General features: G+C 42.7%; 1 protein-coding gene across 1 annotated transcript in view; it reads left to right on the top strand.

Moving 5' to 3' along the window:
• RORB (RAR related orphan receptor B) overlaps positions 1 to 19,644 on the top strand; it is a 207,928-nt gene that overhangs the window by 140,781 nt on the left and 47,503 nt on the right. The window contains exons 2-4 of the mRNA XM_073346242.1: positions 6,986 to 7,071; positions 14,077 to 14,218; positions 18,075 to 18,476. Of these exons, the coding sequence (XP_073202343.1) occupies positions 6,986 to 7,071; positions 14,077 to 14,218; positions 18,075 to 18,476 (630 nt within the window). The remainder of the gene's footprint in view (positions 1 to 6,985; positions 7,072 to 14,076; positions 14,219 to 18,074; positions 18,477 to 19,644) is intronic.

Below are 19,644 nucleotides of genomic sequence, written 5' to 3'. Positions count from 1 at the left end.
CATAAGCTTTCGTGAGCTACAGCTCACTTCATCGGATGCATTCAGTGGAAAATACAGTGGGGAGCTTTATAGACATAGAGAACATGAAACAATGGGTGTTACCATACACACTGTAACAAGAGAGTGATCACTTAAAGTGAGCTATTACCAACAGGAGAGCGGGGGGGGAGGGACACTTTTTGTAGTGATAATGAAGGTGGGCCATTTCCAGCAGTTGACATGAACGTCTGAGGAACAGTGGGGGGTTGTCTGTAAGCAAGGACTGGCCTGTCTCCCAAGATCTGTGAGAGTGATGGGTCGTCCTTCAGGATAGGTTGTATATCCTTGATGATGCGTTGGAGAGGTTTTAGTTGGAAGCTGAAGGTGATGACGAGTGACGTTCTGTTATTTTCTTTGTTGGGCCTGTCCTGTAGTAGGTGACTTCTGGATACTCTTCTGGCTCTGTCTGAAACCTGAAGCAAATACTCACCAGCAACCACACACCACACAACAGACCCACTATCCCAGGAACCTATCCTTGCAACAAAGCCCTTTGCCAACTGTGTCCACATATCTATTCAGGGGACGCCATCATAGGGCCTAATCACATCAGCCACACTATCAGAGGCTCATTCACCTGCACATCTACCAATGTGATATATGCCATCATGTGCCAGCAATGCCCCTCTGCCATGTACATTGGTCAAACTGGACAGTCTCTACGTAAAAGAATAAATGGACACAAATCAGACGTCAAGAATTATAACATTCAAAAACCAGTGGGAGAACACTTCAATCTCTCTGGTCACTCGATTACAGACCTAAAAGTTGCAATTCTTCAACAAAAAATCTTCAAAAACAGACTCCAACGAGAGACTGCTGAATTGGAATTAAATTGCAAACTGGATACAATTAACTTAGGCTTGAATAGAGACTGGGAGTGGATGGGTCATTACACAAAGTAAAACTATTTCCCCATGTTTATTACCCCCCCACACACTGTTCCTCAGACATTCTTGTCAACTGCTGGAAATGGCCCACCTTGATTATCACTACAAAAGGTTTTTTTCCCCCTGCTCTCCTGCTGGTAACAGCTCACCTTATGGTAACACCCATTGTTTCATGTTCTCTATGTATATAAAGCTCCCCACTGTATTTTCCACTGAATGCATCCGATGGATTGAGCTGTAGCTCACGAAAGCTTATGCTCAAATAAATTTGTTAGTCTCTAAGGTGCCACAAGTACTCCTTTTCTTTTTGCGAATACAGACTGAAACAGCTGCTACTCTGAAACCTCTCAAAGTATCTACAGTGGCCTTCGCAGTGGAGGTGGGGTCGCCACCGAGTATCGTGTCCAGCTCTTTGTAGAACCGGCAGCTCGTGGGCACAGCACCTGAGCGGTGGTTTGCCTCCCACGCCTTGTGGTAGGCGTTCCACAGCTCCTTCACTTTTACCCTACACTGCAATGTGTCCCAGTCATGGCCCCTTTCTATCGGGCATCATTAAATCTATCCATAAGTATCATAATTCCTACGGCTGGAGCGCAGCTGAGACTGGACAGCCTCCTCTCCCCAAATGCTGATGAGGTCCAACAGCTCAGCATTGCTCCAAGCTGGGGATCGCCTGGTACATGGAGCAGGCCTGGCCACCTGGTAAGATGCATTGAGACCACTGTGCGCATCACCGAGCAAACAGGAAGGGGATTTTCAAAATTCCAAAGGAATTTATGGGGTGGAGATGACGGTTGGTAAGCTGTGGGCAGGGCAGTAGAGTTCAACCCAATGACCAGAGAGGCGAGAGCAGGCATTGTGGGACACCTCCCGGAGGCCAATCGCAGCGCTGTAATCGACCAGGGTGTCTACACTGGCATCGCAGCGCTGTAGAACGCCTCTCGTCGGGGTGGGTTTTTTACAGCGCTGAACTGCACAGTTTCTGCGCACTAAGTGGCTTGGCAGCATGTACCCCTCAGGAGTTACAGCGCAGAAAGCTGCTTTACTGCGCAGAAACTTGCCAGTGTAGACAAGGCCTTAGAAGCAGCAACACCAATCTGCTGGAGACTGTTTTCACTATTACTATAATACACTAAGCCCTCCAGTTCCCTTCCCCCCAAAACCACATGACTGGAGAGATGTTAACAGGCTACTTCACCTTGAATGGGCTCTTGAAATATGTGTTAACTACTTATGCTAAACAATTTCTTCCACCTTACATTTAGCTGTGACACTTGAGAACCTTTCCCAGATCTAAAGAAGAACTTTGTGGGCTTGTCTACACTGGCAAGTTTTGTCGCCTAAAACTGCCTTTTGGCGACAAAACAGATGAGCCTACACACTACAATGGGACTTTTGTCGTAAAAAATGCCCAGTTTGACAAAAAACTTCCACCCTTACCAGAAACTTTTGTCTTTTCCCCTCCCTTTATTGTGGACAAAGAGCCAGTGTAGACACTGCTGATTGTTTTGTGGACAGAACTGGCTTCCGCCAGTATCCCATATTGCCTGCCCTGATTGCTCTGCTCAGTGTTTTGATCTCTGCTGCCCTGCAGGCATGTGCCCCTCCCCTTTCAAAGCTGGGGGAAGTATCTGTGTGCTGCTCCTTTTGGGGAACAAACAAAGAGCAAATCATTGGAATGCTCCTGTTCTGCCCTGCACTAGGAATGCAGCAGCAGGCAGACTACTGCTGCAGGGGAGGGGGACAGACTGCCGTGCTGCTTTGCCCTTCCTCAGCACAGAGAGCTCACAGAGCTACTCATGATGCTGCTCTCGGCAGCTGAGGGGGCTCTGGGAGAACTCAGAGAGAATTCCAAGATGCGCAGCGATCAGCTCTTCCCTCCCACAACACTGCACTGTGGGATACATACCCCCGGTGCATTGCTCACCCTGTCGATGATGGTGTCCCCAATGTGGACATGAGCTGTCGACAGAGGGAGCAAGTGTGAACACCCTTTGGTGATTTTTGTTTTGTTGACTTTTGGATGTCGACATAAGTTTTGTCAACAAAACTTGATAGTGTAGACAAGCCCTTAGTAATCTTGAAAGCTTGTCTCTTTCACCAACAGAAGTTGGTCCAATAAAAGATATTACCTCACCCACCTTGTCTCTCTAATATTTATTACTACTAACTTATAAAATGATTAGTTTGATTCTGATTTGCGGATGAGGTCTCAGCGTAGTGTATTTGTTTCATAATAATTGAAATCAATAGCTTTAGCATTTAGGGACCCAATTCACAAACACTTATAACTGAGCACAGTACTTATGAGTAGTCCCTTAATGTGTGTAGTATTATTGACTCTTCACAGTAACAAGTATGAAGCTCAGTGCAGCAAGTGTTTGAAGAATTAAGCCTTATGCCCTTGTTCCTATCACAGGAATAAATTAATAAGTAGTAAATATGTTTAAACTATTTTTTAAAATCTAATTTTTTTATTATTATTATTATTTTATTTTATTATTCCTCTATTTTCACTTGTTGCCTCACACATCTTGACTTATTAAGTTTTGAGGATTTCCCCATATTCCAGACTTTAGCTTCTGCCTGAGATCTACATCTCCCTTTGAGTCTGGCAACCCAAAACAGTCCATTCTTCCAAAGACTAAACTTTCTCCCTCTGCATGGTTCTCACCCTAGGGATCTACAATTACTTGAAACCCAGTCTCTCAACTGGCAGCTCAGGCTTTGTCTTTGCTGCCAAAAAGGGTGTGTTTTTACCATGGAATAATTAGGGTGTCTTAGCTGTCCCAGTGCATAGTCCTTGTGGAAGTAAAGAACTGCAGTTTTACTGTGAGATGAACTGGGCAAGGTCAGCCATGGGTGAGGGTATACTGTAGACCTCACCTAGCTATCTCACACTAAAACTGCATTGCTTTGTCTCCACAAGGATTTTACAGCATAGTAGTTAATGCCTATTAATTACCCTGCTGTAAAACCCCACTACCATCTTTTATGCAGTGAAGGCATAACCTAAGGTGAAGCTAGAGTCAAGGGTGGCCTAGGAACAAAATTTACTTCTACAGTATATCTGAACTTTCCCAGAGTTCATAGGCACTTGCATTAAGGGATTTGGTTCTAGCCCATCTCTACCTAAAATATATGAACAAAAAATTATATTCAACTCAAGCTAATAAGTAAAATATGTGATAGGTTAACCATAAATCAACCACATTTTGGAAACAATACAGTAATGAAATAGCATAGCAGAATTACTTTACTTTATTGTTAAGTTTGGGGCGGGGGGTATTATTTCTTCTTGCTCCCTCACTTTACATGTGCAGAAGCTGTCTTGTGTGCTAGGTTGTTAGATGAGCAATTGCACCGAAATATATGAGATTTGTGTGAGTGTAATTTAGAGACTCAGTTTAAAAACCCATTTGAAAATTTGTCTTTAGTGAACTGGAGTTCACAAGTGCATGCAACTGTGTATGTCTAGATCATGCTTTTATCACCCGGTCTTGCACTGGGGAAGACAGACAGCTGAGCTACTGTGCCCCAAGAGGTGCTCAAGGAGATATTGTGCCTCAGGGAAGCACAGTCCTTCCCCAAATGCCTTAGAGTTCACAGTGGGTGTGGAAGTTTCACCATCCATGTATGTTCCTTCCTATCTCCTTCCTTCCCTCTGTGGGACACTGTTCACCTCTGGGAATACACCCAAGGAATATTCACCTCCCTGAAAGAAGGGGCCTCAATTATGACTGGCAGGTTTCAGAGTAACAGCCGTGTTAGTCTGTATTCGCAAAAAGAAAAGGAGTACTTGTGGCACCTTAGAGACTAACCAATTTATTTAAGCATGAGCTTTCGTGAGCTACAGCTCACTTCATCGGATTTGTGCTGGAAATGGCCCACCTGATGATCACTTTAGATAAGCTATTACCAGCAGGACAGTGGGGTGGGAGGAGGTATTGTTTCATATTCTCTGTGTATATATAAAGTCTGCTGCAGTTTCCACGGTATGCATCCGATGAAGTGAGCTGTAGCTCACGAAAGCTCATGCTCAAATAAATTGAATTATGACTGGCTTGCTTTCCAGGCTGTTTGAGGGTGGGAGGCAATTGTGCAGGCCACTGTATCTGGAAATTAAACTGAGTTATTTAAAAAATGAATTCTTAACCACCATAAACAATCATTTAGTGGTGAGAGACACACAGCACATTTCAAGAGGTTGTAGGGACAACCCCTTACAGGTACTCATCTGATTTTAGTCAAGCTATAAAGGGAACTATAAAGATAATTGTAATGAGTCTCTGTTCTCTCACCTGGGAACAATGATGACAGGTACAGTTTGGTACTAGATTATGAAGCCAGAGCACTTTACTGCTTTCCCAACAGCATCCATAGTATGAACACCTGAATGCATGTGTGTGCGCAGTAGTTTGAAAATGATTTTTTCATTCTCTTCAGCTAAGTGTGCGCTCTAGCATTTGTGGTACCTCCAAGTGAAAGCATGGTTTTTAAGGGAATGCATCTTAGGTTCCCTCTGGGCTGTTCCGTTTCCCCCTCACTCCCATCATGGCTCACTGTATGTGCACACTTGTTACTTACTAAAAACCAGATTGTGCCTTGAAGGCACTGACCCACAATCTGTCCCAGAGCTCTGGGGAGTGCATACTGCACTACTCCCTTAGGAGACAGCATGCTCCCCCTCTGCATCCATCCCAGCCAGGCTTCAGTGGCACGACTGCCAGATGCATCTTTGTGGTGGGAGGCGGGCATGTGCCTTCCCCACTCACTTTGGGGTGGCATTTGCCTCACCAGGGAGTCAGAAGGAAGCAGTATTTTGCTCAGGAGGTCACACCCACAGCTCCACTGACTTCATTAGAGCTATACCAATTTGTACCAGCTGAGGATCTGGCCCACAACGTGCAAGGGCTACAATTATGCCTGGCTCTTGCATGGGAAGGAAGGCTTCCTGCTCCCTCTCCCAAGTGCACCTGCCCAGAGCCAAGCACAGTCTGTCCCTACATACTGTACTAGTAAGCAGATGTGACAATGCAGTATAGACAGGAGAAGTCATGCAAAGGATTCAAAGTTGGAGAATGAGGCGAATATTCTGTCTCACATATAGGACGGAAAAAAGAAAATTATATGTAGAGAGAGGAAAATATATTTTCAGATTAAGAAGTGATTGAATATTTAGGTTGTAGAAGGGCCTGAACCAAAAGCAAACACCTTCCAATTCTGAGTATATCTGAATCTACATGCAGTTCTGAATCTTGCAGTTAGCCGCTAATTCTATAGTTAGCCAAAGCAAAGAACGGATACTGGAGATGTTAGGATCTGGATCTATAGCTCCTGCTCATCTCTAATTTAGAGCCAGTAAATAAATGGCTTTGACTGGAGTAGGTGAGGTATGTCTGCAAATAAATCACTGGTTTAAGCAATTCCTTGGAGGCAGAACTTTGCAGATATATACAGATGTTGCTAGTATCTTTGATGTATGTCAGTAAATCACAAATCAGAGGACATGAAAGAATATCACATGAATTGCATCATATCAAATGTACAAGTACAATGAGCCATGATGGGGGTGAGAGGGAAGAGCCCAGGGGAGCTTAATAGAAAGAGCATCAAATCATATATGGCCATTCTGCCTCAGCAAAATGAAGAGTGAGGATATGATGGAGGATAAGATTATTGGCTAGCAGTATTTGAAGGCTAAAAACACCAAAAAAAGGAGATTAATTGTTTAGAGTGATCCAATAGGTATAGCTAGGGGATGAAATTTAAAAAAAAAAAGAAAACTTACGGCGAATGTCAGGGAAAGTTTTCTTATCATGAGATCTATTAGATTGTGAAACAGTCCCTTCGGGGAAATGGTGGAAGCCCCATCATGTGAATCAATTAGAACTGGACTGAACAGAGCACTAAAAAACAAAAAATATCATAAAGAACAATTTTACATTTGCAGGGAGTTAGATGTCTGACCAGCTCTAACATCTATGATCAGTAGTTAGGGCAGAAAAGAAAGAAACAGTATTATAAATCAAAAATAACCCTTTTCTCTTTTTCAGCACAAATTGAAGTGATACCATGCAAAATTTGTGGAGATAAGTCCTCTGGAATACACTATGGAGTCATCACATGTGAAGGCTGCAAGGTATGAGACTTTATACAGCACTGTCATTGGCATCTGCATTAGCCTCAGGCATCTGTGTACTTAACAACACACTCTGACACCCTTTCAAACAAGGCGTGTCAAAGGCTGTAATGCCTGCTGCTGATACACAGGTGTTCCGTGTCTAATTTTACTAGTTGTCTTCCTTATTCAACAGTCAGATGATATTTAGAAATAGCTCCTGGTTTGAGGCTTTGAATTATTAATATGTGATGCAGCATAAATGGTGATACAGATGCTGGTTACAGTATGTTAGAACTGCTCCACCCCGAATGAACCTGGAGACTAGTTTTGTGCTCTTGTTTCATTTACGGTATGTGTGAAATGTCAAAGTTAATTTAAGTGTCATAATGCACAGTTTAAAGAGATATGGTGCTGATTTTGGCCCCCACTCTGGTGCCTCTGTGCTCTCAAGGGGACATAAATAAGTTGCAATTGCCCAGAGAGAAATTCCCCCAGCTCAGGAAGAGTGTAACTGGCATGGCATTGTCCCTCCTTGTAGGCCTGGCATACCCCGGTGATGGAAGGGAGCAGGCTGGGGTACAAGGGAGAATGCCCACATCCGATGAAGTGAGCTATAGCTCACGAAAGCTTATGCTCAAATAAATTGGTTAGTCTCTAAGGTGCCACAAGTCCTCCTTTTCTTTTTGCCAATACAGACTAATGCGGCTGTTACTCTGAAACCTGTCACCCTGCTCCAGTGATTTGAGGCTGCAGCACAAGCCATTGGCACCTGTGGGAAGGCTGCCATATGTTAAAGCAGTCCCTGTGGCTATTTTGGCTCTCACAGCAGCCAAGAATTTTGCAAAGGCAAATCTTGGTGTTTGCAGTTCTGACTACCTGCTTGAAGGTGCAAAGATGCAAAGGCTCTGATTAGCACCTGCAGGTCATTTTGTAGATGGAAACGTGCACCTGTACATTTTGTGGGCGCACATACACATCTATCTACATGTGTGTAGTGTGCAATATCTCGCTCCCCAGGTTTGTATTTAGCATTTTATAACATTGAAGGCATCTGAAAAATCCAAAACATTGGATTTACCACATCCCAAAAATAAAGAGTTTGATTTAATGCCAGTAAATTGAGAAGTGACATATTGTCAAAAATCAGACCTTGCCTTTTGGAAACTTTAATAATTGTAAATGAGCCATCCCCCCTGTGACACGGTTTTATTGTGATACTGGACTGGAAATAGACATAAAACAGGATTAATCTAATCGATCTGATACTTTAAAATTGGCACAAAAATAATAATAAAGAAAAATGCTTTTAAGCAGAAAAAGAGCTTCTTGTCTCTGTAACCAGTCTACACAAAGCAGTAAGGAATAGAGTCTCCTCTGGATGTGATTAGTGTTAATGGTAGCCCTTGTGTGTGCCTCAAGAGGAGACAATACCTCTTAGCTCTATGTGCATATTGAGATAAGAAGCTCCTCTACCACTTAACACAGTTGTAACCCTATTGTTTTTGTGCCAGTTTCAAAGTAGCAGATCAATTAGTCTAATCCTGTTTCATGAGACTGTCATGAAGAAAGATGTATGCAGTCTAGTTGTAGCTGTGCTGGTCCCAGGAGATTAGAGAGACAAGGTGGGTGAGGTAATATCTCTTACTGGACCAACTTCTGTTGGTGAGAGAGACAAACTTTTGAGCCACACAGAGCTCTTCTGCAGGTCTGCGAAAGGTACTCCCAGCATCACAGCAAAATGCAAGATGGAACAGATTGTTTAACATAAGTAGTTAGCACATATTCTAAGGGACCATTCAAGGTAGAGTGTCCCGTTAACACCTCTGTAGTCATAGGACAAAAACAGAGGGGTAAAGAGTAACAGGTTGTTGTAATAAGCCATAAATCCAGGAAATCTGTTCAATCCATGATTTTTAGTGTCTAGCGGAAAGATGAATTTAAGCACCTGGGCTCATCTTTTGAAAGTGTTGTGCAGGTTTCCTTTGAGGATGAGGACTAAGGGGTCAGATATAGGCCATATCTCCACTACAGACCTATATCAGTATAGTATATAGTATAGTATAACCAATATAACTACATCGCTGAGGGGTGTGCAAAATCCTACCTCCTGCGCCCACCTCTAGACAGTGCTATGTTAATGGGAGAGCTACCGCCTCTTGGGAAGGTGGATTAACTACACTGATGGGAGAGGCTCTCCCAGCGGCATAGTAGCGTCTTCACTAAGGCCTTGTCAACACTGCCACTTTACAGCGCTGAGACTCTCTTGCTCAGGGGTGTGAAAAAACACCACCCCGCCCAAGCAATGCAAGTTTCAGTTCTGTAAAGTGGCCGTGTAGACAGTGCACCAGCACTGGGAGCTTCTCCCCTCATGGGAGTGGTTTTTTTACAGCACTGGGAGAGCTCACACAGCCACGTTGGTAGTGAAGACATCCCCTTAAGCGCTACATTGGTGCAGCTGCAGTGCTGTACACGAAGACAAGCCCATAGAGTGATTGTTTTGTAAACACCCACTGCTGGCGTTTAAACAACCCCTCAGCCTTTCCAAGCTCATCATCAGAAGAAAGCTCCCCACAGACCAGGACACAGAGACTCAAAACGGCACCAGAACCAGACAGAACAACGGATGCAAAACCTGCAGCCATATCTCCACTGCTACAATGATCAACACCCACCACAACACATCTTTACTCTTCGAGTGCACTAAATGCCCCAATAAAAACTATCTGGGTGAAACCAGATAGTCACTGCTCTCTCAGATGAACTCACACAGGAAAATGATAAAAGACAAAAACACCCTGTCACCTGTGGGTGAACACTTTTCACAAAGCTATCACTCTATATCTGATCTATCAGTCCTCATTGCACCTTGTTAAAGGGTGTAGCAAATAGCACTATTGTATCCTGCAGCATGCCTGGGCACCTTCAGTGCAATCTTTGCCCCATTGAAGCCAATGGGAATTTCCCCACCAGCTTCATTTGGACCTGGATTTCACCCCTTGTTCCTACCTCAATGTCTCTGGGGCTCTCAAAAGTGTCTCGTTCCACCTGTCTCTCCACCATTGTGGGAAGTGGTTAAAACTGCAGCCTAGTTCTTTGAGGTATGGGACATATTACTATCCCTGTTTTACAGACTGGGAAACTGAGCTAGAGAAAGGTTAAGTGAGTTGCCCAACATCACGAAGTGATTTAATGTCAGAGTTAGGAAAAGAACCAAGAAACTTTGTTTTTAGCTCTTCTACTCTACCCATTAGGTCAGTAAAAAGAAAAGGAGTACTTGTGGCACCTTAGAGACTAACCAATTTATTAGAGCATAAGCTTTCGTGAGCTACAGCTGAGGAAGTGAGCTGTAGCTCACGAAAGCTTATGCTCTAATAAATTGGTTAGTCTCTAAGGTGCCACAAGTACTCCTTTTCTTTTTGCGAATACAGACTAACACGGCTGTTACTCTGAAACCTGTCATTAGGTCAGTGCAATTCTTCTACCCAAAAGAGCAATTGTTCTCCCCAATAAATGTAGCCATTCAAAAAAAGGATATAAAATATTATATATTCTAAGAAAACATTTAGCTCTGATGAGGGAAGGGAAAAAATAAATTATACCAAGTCAAAATTTGAATATGTCCTATGATATTCTAATAAGAACAAAGAATGATAGTGTAAATTCCTGTATGATAGAAAATAAGCGACTCAGTCTTCACTATCAAAAGCTTTGTAGCACTAAAATATGATACTCTACACTATGTAATAGTTACAATTTTAAAAAACTTAATTTTTATAACTGTTACATTTAAAAATAAGATTGACCTGATCTGATTAATCCAGTCTTTCAGTTCCCTATTCACACTGAATTGCTTAAATTTAAAACAGAAAACCCTTTTTATGCCAAAAAGGAAATTTGTAATGAAGTACGGCAAATACATAAGAAATGTCTCATAATTAGCGCTAAATTAGCCTTAAATTAATCCCACAGCCATTGGTTCAGTAAATTCTTTGACAGTCAGGATCAGATAAGTGCTTTACAATTTTTCATTGGCACTTTCCCTAAAGGACAACTGCATTCCCAAAGATAAAAAACTCACATATTAAATTAAATTTTAAATTGGTTGTGTTAGTGGTTATAACCTATGCAGGGTAGATGAAATGGGACTTTAAACTTCACTTCATGGACTGGGAATGTCGGTATCTTTACTCAAACCCAATACCTGTTGTCCAGTGCTAGTGACACCTCTGGCCATCGTTCAATGCACTAGGACTTGAGTGAAGCGTCAAATACTGTCTTTACTGAGTGAATCCAGTCATGTACAATCCAATTACATTGTTTCTTCACCATTGTTTCTCCAGACTCCACAGCTATTATTATTGCCATCATTTGCTGCTGTCATCCATAGTCCTGTACTGAAACAACACTGGACTAGCTGTTGAATGAAGCCAGCCCTAGCTTTCTGATTCAGTTCGGGTTTAGTCTACAAACCATCCTAGCAACACTCAGCCGCCTCACTGCCACTGCTACCAGTGTCTAACCTTACTCTGTCTTCCTCCTACAGATGCTAACTGCACTTTTTACCTTCTATCTGCCTTCATGGCTTCCTGCGGTTGCTAGACTCCCCCTCCATCTCTTTCTCACTTTGTAAGTGTGCAGTTGCCTGTTTCTAAAGCTGCTAGGTTCTCCAATGAATTTCTCTCCTTTGTTTCTCTCCCCCTCTTTGGGCTCCCTGCTCCTCCTGTGCTCTTTACCTTTCGTTGTTCTGTAGAAGAGAGAAGAACATCACGTGTCGCTTTACGTCTCTCATCTCCCCTTCCTGGCTCCATTCCTCTTGACATCTCTGGAATTTCTTGTCACTTCTGCCCTAATATTGCCTGATGGTGCCATTCTCAATGGCTATGACTAAGTAAGGACATGCTCTCCAGTTCTAGTACTCTTGTCCCCAGTCACAAATCCAAACAACTGGCCAGAATAACACTCAAAAAAACCCTACTGAGACTGGGTAACTAAAAGTTTTAAGGTTTTTTAGCCCATTCCCTAGCTAAACTGGGCTTTTTAATTTTCTGTATTTACCTGATAATAATATATTTCTTTTACATATGAAATGTCATGATTTTTTTCATGGAGGAGGATGGTATTGTTTAAAAGTGTTGCTTTTTCCATTGCACTTTAGCTAATAAGGTCATTAAATCCTAGGGCTCTTGTAGATGCCTCAATTTGAATTACCTGTCACTTGTGGAGTATCTGCTCCCTCCAAATCAGTTCATGCTTCTCCAGGTTAACCTAGGGAATCACACAGTACATTACATCAGAGGGGTAGCCATGTTAGTCTGGATCTGTAAAAGCGACAAAGAGTCCTGTGGCACCTTATAGACTAACAGACATATTGTCTCAGCCTGGACCAATCTACACAGGAGGTTCACTTCTTAGACACCACAGTGCAAATAAGTGATGGTCACGTTAACACCACCCTATACCGAAAACCCACCGACTGCTATGCCTAGCTTAATGCCTCCAGCTTCCATCCCGGACACACTGCATGATCCACTGTCTACAGCCAAGCGCTGACGTACAACCGCATTTGTTCCAACCCCTCAGACAGAGACCAACACCCACAAGATCTTCACCAACATTCTCAAAACTACGATACCCACACGAGGAAATAAGGAAACAGATCAACAGAGCCAGATGTGTACCCAGAAGCCTCCGGCTGCAAAACAAGCCCAAGAAAGAAACCAACAGAACTCCACTGGCCATCACATACAGTCCTCAGTTAAAACCTCTCCAAATCATCATCAGTGATCTACAACAATCCCTCACTTTCACAGGCCTTGGGAGGCAGGCCAGTCCTTGCCCACAGACAACCTGCCAACCTGAAGCATATTCTCACCAGCAACTACACACCGCACCATAACCTCTAACTCAGGAATCAATCCATGCAACAAACCTCGATGCCAACTCTGCCCACATATCTCCACCAGCAACACCATCACAGGACCTAACCAGATCAGCCACACCATCACAGGTTCATTCACCTGCACGTCCACCAGTGTAATATACGCCATCATGTACCAGCAATGCCCCCACTGCTATGTACATGGGCCAAACTGGACAGTCCCTACGTAAAAGGATAAATGGACACAAATCAGATATTAGGAATGGCAATATACAAAAAACCTCTAGGAGAACACTTCAACCTCCCTGGACACAGAATAGCAGATTTAAAGGTAGCCATCCTGCAGCCAAAAAACTTCAGGACCAGACTTCAAAGGGAAACTGCTGAGCTTCAGTTCATTTGCAAATTTGACACCATCAGCTCAGGATTAAACAAAGACTGTGAATGGCTCGCCAACTACAAAAGCAGTTTCTCCTCCCTTGCTGTTCACACCTCAACTGCTGGAAGAGGGCCTCATCCTCCCTGATTGAACTAACCTCGTTATCCCTAGCCTGATTCTTGCTTGCATCTTTATACCTGCCTCTGGAAATTTCCACTACATGCATCCGACGAAGTGGGTATTCACCCATGAAAGCTTATGCTCCAATACGTCCGTTAGTCTATAAGGTGCCACAGGACTCTTTGCCGCTTTTACAATACATTACAGCTTCTGATACCACATGTAGCCAGTGAATAAACAAATTGTCCGTGTTAGAAGTTACCAGTACATTTTCTTCAACAAAAAAAGTATTCGGAGCAAATGGCACTAAGTCGCCTTGTTATAAATATTGGTGAGAGTCTCCCTGAGCATTTGATGAAGTTCAGTGTTTATTGTATTATTGAGGATGTACTATATTTTATCACTCTATCCTATTTGTTACCCTCATACCCGCATATTATATTTTACGGAGTAATGCACAGGTTTTTCATATCAGGAGAGAACATGAGTTTATTTCACTATTTATGGTTAAAGCATCTACAAAGTTGTATCATAAACAAAATGTCACTGAATTAGAGTTTATTGCAGTGGCATGCCACTATATATATATCTATATATATGGTAATTTTCTCTCTCTCTCCCTCTCTTTTTCACTCTGTCTCTCTAGGGTTTCTTTAGGAGGAGTCAGCAGAACAATGCCTCTTACTCCTGCCCCAGGCAGAGAAACTGTTTAATTGACAGAACCAACAGAAATCGTTGCCAACACTGCCGACTGCAGAAGTGTCTTGCCCTAGGAATGTCTAGAGACGGTAAGGAGTTAGCTTCCTGCTTCATAGATAAACCCTTTGAAACTGTTCTTCATTGCTGCTGACTACTTAAACCCCTGACAGATTTCTGGAAAGAAAGAAGAAAAGCTAACTGCTCCTTAACATGTTCACAGTAAAACAGATCTTTGCCGTTCCTTAAACTTAGGAGCATTTTTTCATGGGGGTGGGAGAATAACAAATAGAGAGCAACATTAGATTAAAACAAAATGTTATAAAGAGAAATGTGGCATTCTGGTTAAAAGCAAAAAGGTCCTCCTCTCTTAGAGATGGCTTCACATGCTGGATCAGATAACATTTTATATTAATAATATTAAATATTGATGTATTAAAACTCCCCTGCTTAAAAATGTTTGAGGGCCTGAGACAGTATAATAAATAAAATGTACAGTTAAAAAGGAAATATGCATGCTTAGAGCGATTTTTATGCTAAAGGATCTGAAAGCACTTCAATAAAAATTGCATTACATTACAAAGGAATGACTTGGTGCAACCTTCTGCTGTTTAGCAGTGAACAAGAGAGCTACACAACTGCTGAAAACAAAAAAATGAAGAAGGTTCGTGTATCCCGTTGAAACTTCAGGGTGAGGCTGCACAGAGCAAACTATATATTTTGGTGCTGGTGGTCTCCGCTTGGTCCTTACTGAGTTATTAGTCCTCTTAACCACTTCCCAAACTGACACACAAGTCAGCATGATTGACAAATTGAGAATTGCCTGGGACTAGAATAAGAGTTGTGTTGCAGGTTAGCATTGAGGTGCAATGGCAGAGCTGTGCAAGGAAGCTTGAGCAAAGCCCGTTGGCATTATTCCAGCCCTAGCTACTACTGTTAATTTGGGTTCTTCCCAAATCCATACTGAAATTTTAAAATCATCAAAAAGAAAACAAAAATTTCTCCTATTTTGTAGGCATAATTGTACCTTAATTTGCTTATCTATAGCTATATAGTGGCAAAAAAAATGGTCATGGAGAGTTATAAAAATGTGCCATTTGAATTTATTTTAAATTTCCTATAGCTTTGTAGATCACCAGAGAAATTATGGTCATTTGATGGTTCAGAGGTTTTAAATTAGTTTAAGGTCAGATTGCAATACTCATATGCACTTTGAGTAGTACTCTACTCCATAGGTACAATGGGGCGGTTCACAATGTAAAATTCTATCCAACATGCGTAAGGGTACCACAGTCTCACCATTAAGTGAATTCAACTTGGTCTCTAGCATGCAGCAGACCGGGTTCTTAGCCTCTCCTTTCTGCCCAAAGAAGATTAATGCTGTGCTCTTTCAGCAGTTAATCAGCATATAGTCTCCTCATAAAAGTGGTGTCTCCTGACTGCAGCAGAAGGATCTAAGGCATCACAGGGACACTTGTGTTTGGCTGCTAGAGCTCTGTCCCTCACCTGTAAAACAGAGTTTCTCAGTCTGTGCTCCTGAGTCTTCTATAGTGTAGATGAATAGAAGGTTTCATCTCCCAGTGCTGCCTTCCTCTAACCAAGGGATTGGCATCTTTGGCATGAGGCCCGTCAGGAAAATCTGCTGGCAGGCCAGGATGGTTTGTTTACTTGCAATATCTGGAGGTTCGGTCAATTGAAGCTCCCACTGGCCACAGTTCGCCATTCCAGACCAATGGGGGCTGCGGGAAGTGGCGTGGGCCAAGGGGTGTGTTGGCTACCGCTTCCTGCAGCCCCAGTTGGCCTGGAATGGCGAACCGTGGCCAGTGGGAGCTGCGATCGGCTGAACCTGCGGATGCTGCAGTTAAACCAACCATCCCAGCCTGCCAGCGGATTTCCCTGATGGGCCGTGTGCCAGAGGTTGCCACTCCCTGCTCTAACCTCTACAAGTATAAACACTGTAATATAAATAGTCTTGCCTTTATTGATTTTTTTTCATTGTTACAAAGAAATCATATGTGAATTTTAACTCTCAGTCTAATAACAGACTAATTTCTATCACACAGAGGCAGGATGCTAATTGACAGCAGCTGGAGAGCCCAATTAATGAAAATATAATGAGCATAAACAGTGGGTGTTTGTTTCTATTACTGAGGCCCTAAAATTAAAGAAAATATGTAGTTGCATTTTTCAACATAAAGTAGTTGTGGATTGGCCCTCCCTGCTCTCATCTGCTGAGGTTAAAATAAGAGCGAGAAGTGAATGATGGGCAGGATCCATAGGTAATGCAAATGACGGTGTAAAGAGATATAATTTATATGCTCAGGGGATGGAAAGGCAGGGCCATAGCAGGGAATCGAATCCCTAAATGAATCCATCGAATCCCTGATGGAGCTGTTATCTGATATACCTTCTTGCACCCTGCTTTCTTTGGTGCTTTTCTTCTCTTCTTGCACATCTTTCAGCTCCCTCAGATTGCAAGTTACACTCACATTCGCACAGACTTATAGGATCTGACTATCATAAGGGGGTCTGAAAGAGGATATAAATAGAAGTATAAAGTGGCCCTAGTGTAAATGAGAATCAGGCCCATCTTCAGCAGTCACTTATGTTGTCTCTAAATTTAGCACAATAAGTAGAAGGATCTAAAGTAATTCAGCGGCTTTGGAAAACACTTGTCCTCATACCACATGAAAGGAGTATTTGATGCTTCATTAAGAATGGCCATACTGGGTCAAACCAAAGGTCCATCTAGCCCAGTATCCTGTCCTCCGACAGTGGCTAATGCCAGGTGCTTCAGAGGGAATGAACAGAACAGTTAATTAAGTGATCTGTCCCCTGTCACCCATTCCCAGCTTCTGGCAAACAGAGGCTAGGGAGACCATCCCTCTCATCTTGGCTAATAACCATTCTATAATTACATTCCCAAAAAGGAATGTCCTGGTGTCCCTCCCTTGTGCTCTGTATTGGTATCCCTCAGGACTCCATCCTTGATACCCTCTTCTTCCCCCTCTAGATCTTCTGCCCACTAAGTGACCTCATTTGTTCTAAAAGCTTATTTACCATCTTTGGGCTGAAGTTTCCCAGATTTGCCCAAAAATATTTAATAGATTTTAAGGCCAGAAAGGACCATTAATATCATCTAGACTGACCTCCTGTATAACATAGGCCATAGAATTTCAGCCAGTAATTCTTGCATCAAGCCTAATAACTCATGCTTGAATTAGAGCATACCTTTTAGGAAGACATGAGTCTCTAAAGATTTCAAGCGCTAGAGAATCCAGTTTGTACTCTGATGCTGACTTACTCTAAAAGTAACACTATTTCCTTCATTTGTCAACAGTGAAGAATGTACAAATTTTATCGATGGAGATTAGGTAAAATATGATTGTGCAAATCCAAATGAGATGTGCCATTCATTTATGCTGCTTACCTTCAAGTCTGCTGTTTCCCTGCAGGTCCTGACTCTAACCTATAATGTTGTTTAAAAAAAAGTAGGAGTGTGAAGATAATAGCCCCTTGAAAGGTTTCAATAACAGGCCTTTAGGATTTGCTTTCATCAGAAGGCACTAATCAGTTAGTGCATAGTTTAAAGGTTTGGGAGCAACTTGATAAAGCACATGGGATACAAATCTAAAGGTTGTAAGTTTTATATACCTCTGGGTTGTTGTGAAGTGAACACAGCGAGAGAAGAGAAAGATGCCAGGTCTTTTTAACATTCACAGCAGGGAGAAATATGTTGCTTGACTGAGTCCCTGTCTGTCAAAATGGAGCAGCGTTGGTACCTTGCAAATCCAAGAGCATACTGCTTCAGCTTTCATAATACGTGGGTAGTCTGCAGATTTGTGTCATCTCTGATTTCCCCAGCAGAAAGACAGGGCAAAAGTGATGTTAAAAGGGAAACAATTTAAGAAAAGAGAGCAATGGTTTCTGTTATGGTTTGCTTTTCAGCTGTGAAATTTGGAAGAATGTCCAAAAAGCAGAGGGACAGCCTGTATGCTGAAGTGCAGAAGCACCAGCAGCGATTACAGGAGCAACGGCAGCAGCAGAGTGGTGAGGCAGAAGCCCTTGCCAGGGTATACAGCAGCAGCATCAGTAATGGCTTGAGCAACCTGAACAACGAAACTGGTGGCACTTACTCAAATGGGCATGTCATTGACCTGCCAAAGTCCGAGGGTTATTATAATGTGGATTCTGCCCAGCCCTCCCCAGATCAGTCTGGGTTAGACATGACTGGAATCAAACAGATAAAGCAGGAACCTATCTATGACCTCACTTCTGTACCAAACTTGTTTACCTATAGCTCTTTCAACAATGGGCAGTTAGCTCCGGGGATAACCATGACTGAAATAGGTAAGAAAAACTCTCACTCCTCAAGCATTCACTATTCCATTTGACTTTCTTTGTTGTTGAATAAATTGCAGTCCAGTTCTAACTGATATGGTACACAGCCGATTCATTTAGAATGGACTGGTCCTGAAACAGGGCTGGCTGGCTGGCTGGCTAGCTGGGCCTTTTGTTGTGGACTGAGTTTACGACATTCTAAAATAATTATTACATTTCTTAACTCAGCAATTCATGAACTGTTTATGAAAATGGAACACCAAAAGCAACTGATGAATCAATCAAAACCAAGTAATAATTACTAACAGGGAGCTTGTTTCAAATGAGCTCATTACCAGAAGGGTTTAATGATCTTTTCTGACAGCTATACATATTCTTGTCAAAACAGAGAGTCCCTAAGGTGGCTCATTCTATTGTGTTTATTAAAATGAGCACCAGATTCTGATCTCAGTTACATAGATGTACGTTTGGAGTAATTTCACTGATCTCTTGATTTAAAAGCAGTGTAATTGAGATGAAGATCTGGCCCGATATAGGCTGTGATTTGTATTCTCCTGATTAACTCACTCGATGTTTTAGGCATACGTCTTACTACAGTTTTCCTTTAGCTGCCAGTGCAAGCCTTCTGCCAGCTGTTTCAGTTAAAAAGGCTGTGTTTGGGTGAACAATAATGTTCTTTTGGTCACACTCTAGGGAAGGTTTCTAACGAAATAAAATGGCTCAGGCTCTCATGTGTACACACTCAGCCGAAAGCACTGTATTCTATTCTAAGAAAGAAAGAACAAGAGGCTGGCTTTCTAATTAAGAGCTTCCCACCTCAACAAGTGATGACTGCTGAGTCAGTTGTGGTTTAGAATAAAATTAGAGGGTAACACCTCTCTAATTGGGTTTAATTAAAAAACAAGAGGGAAAGGGTAATCTCTAACTTTTTTTTTATCTGAGCCCCCCCACCCCCGAACATGCTATAAAAACTCCAGGGCAGGTGGGGCGGGGGGTGTCCTTGGGCGTAGGCGTAGTTTGACTTCCATTTTCGGGGGGAGCAGGGCTCAGGCCAGCTCTGCGTAGCGTGGCTCAGGGAGGGATCACCACCTCCACCCCCTGACTCACCTCAGCAGTCCATCCAGCCTATCAGGGGACAGGAAAGCTGGAACCAAAATTTATAAAACAAATGGGAGGG

Source organism: Lepidochelys kempii, chromosome 5 (genome assembly GCF_965140265.1).
Source record: "Lepidochelys kempii isolate rLepKem1 chromosome 5, rLepKem1.hap2, whole genome shotgun sequence".
Lineage (NCBI taxonomy): Eukaryota > Metazoa > Chordata > Testudines > Cheloniidae > Lepidochelys > Lepidochelys kempii.
The sequence above is the reverse complement of the archived record's forward strand: the minus strand, read 5'-3'. Positions and strand labels throughout refer to the sequence as shown.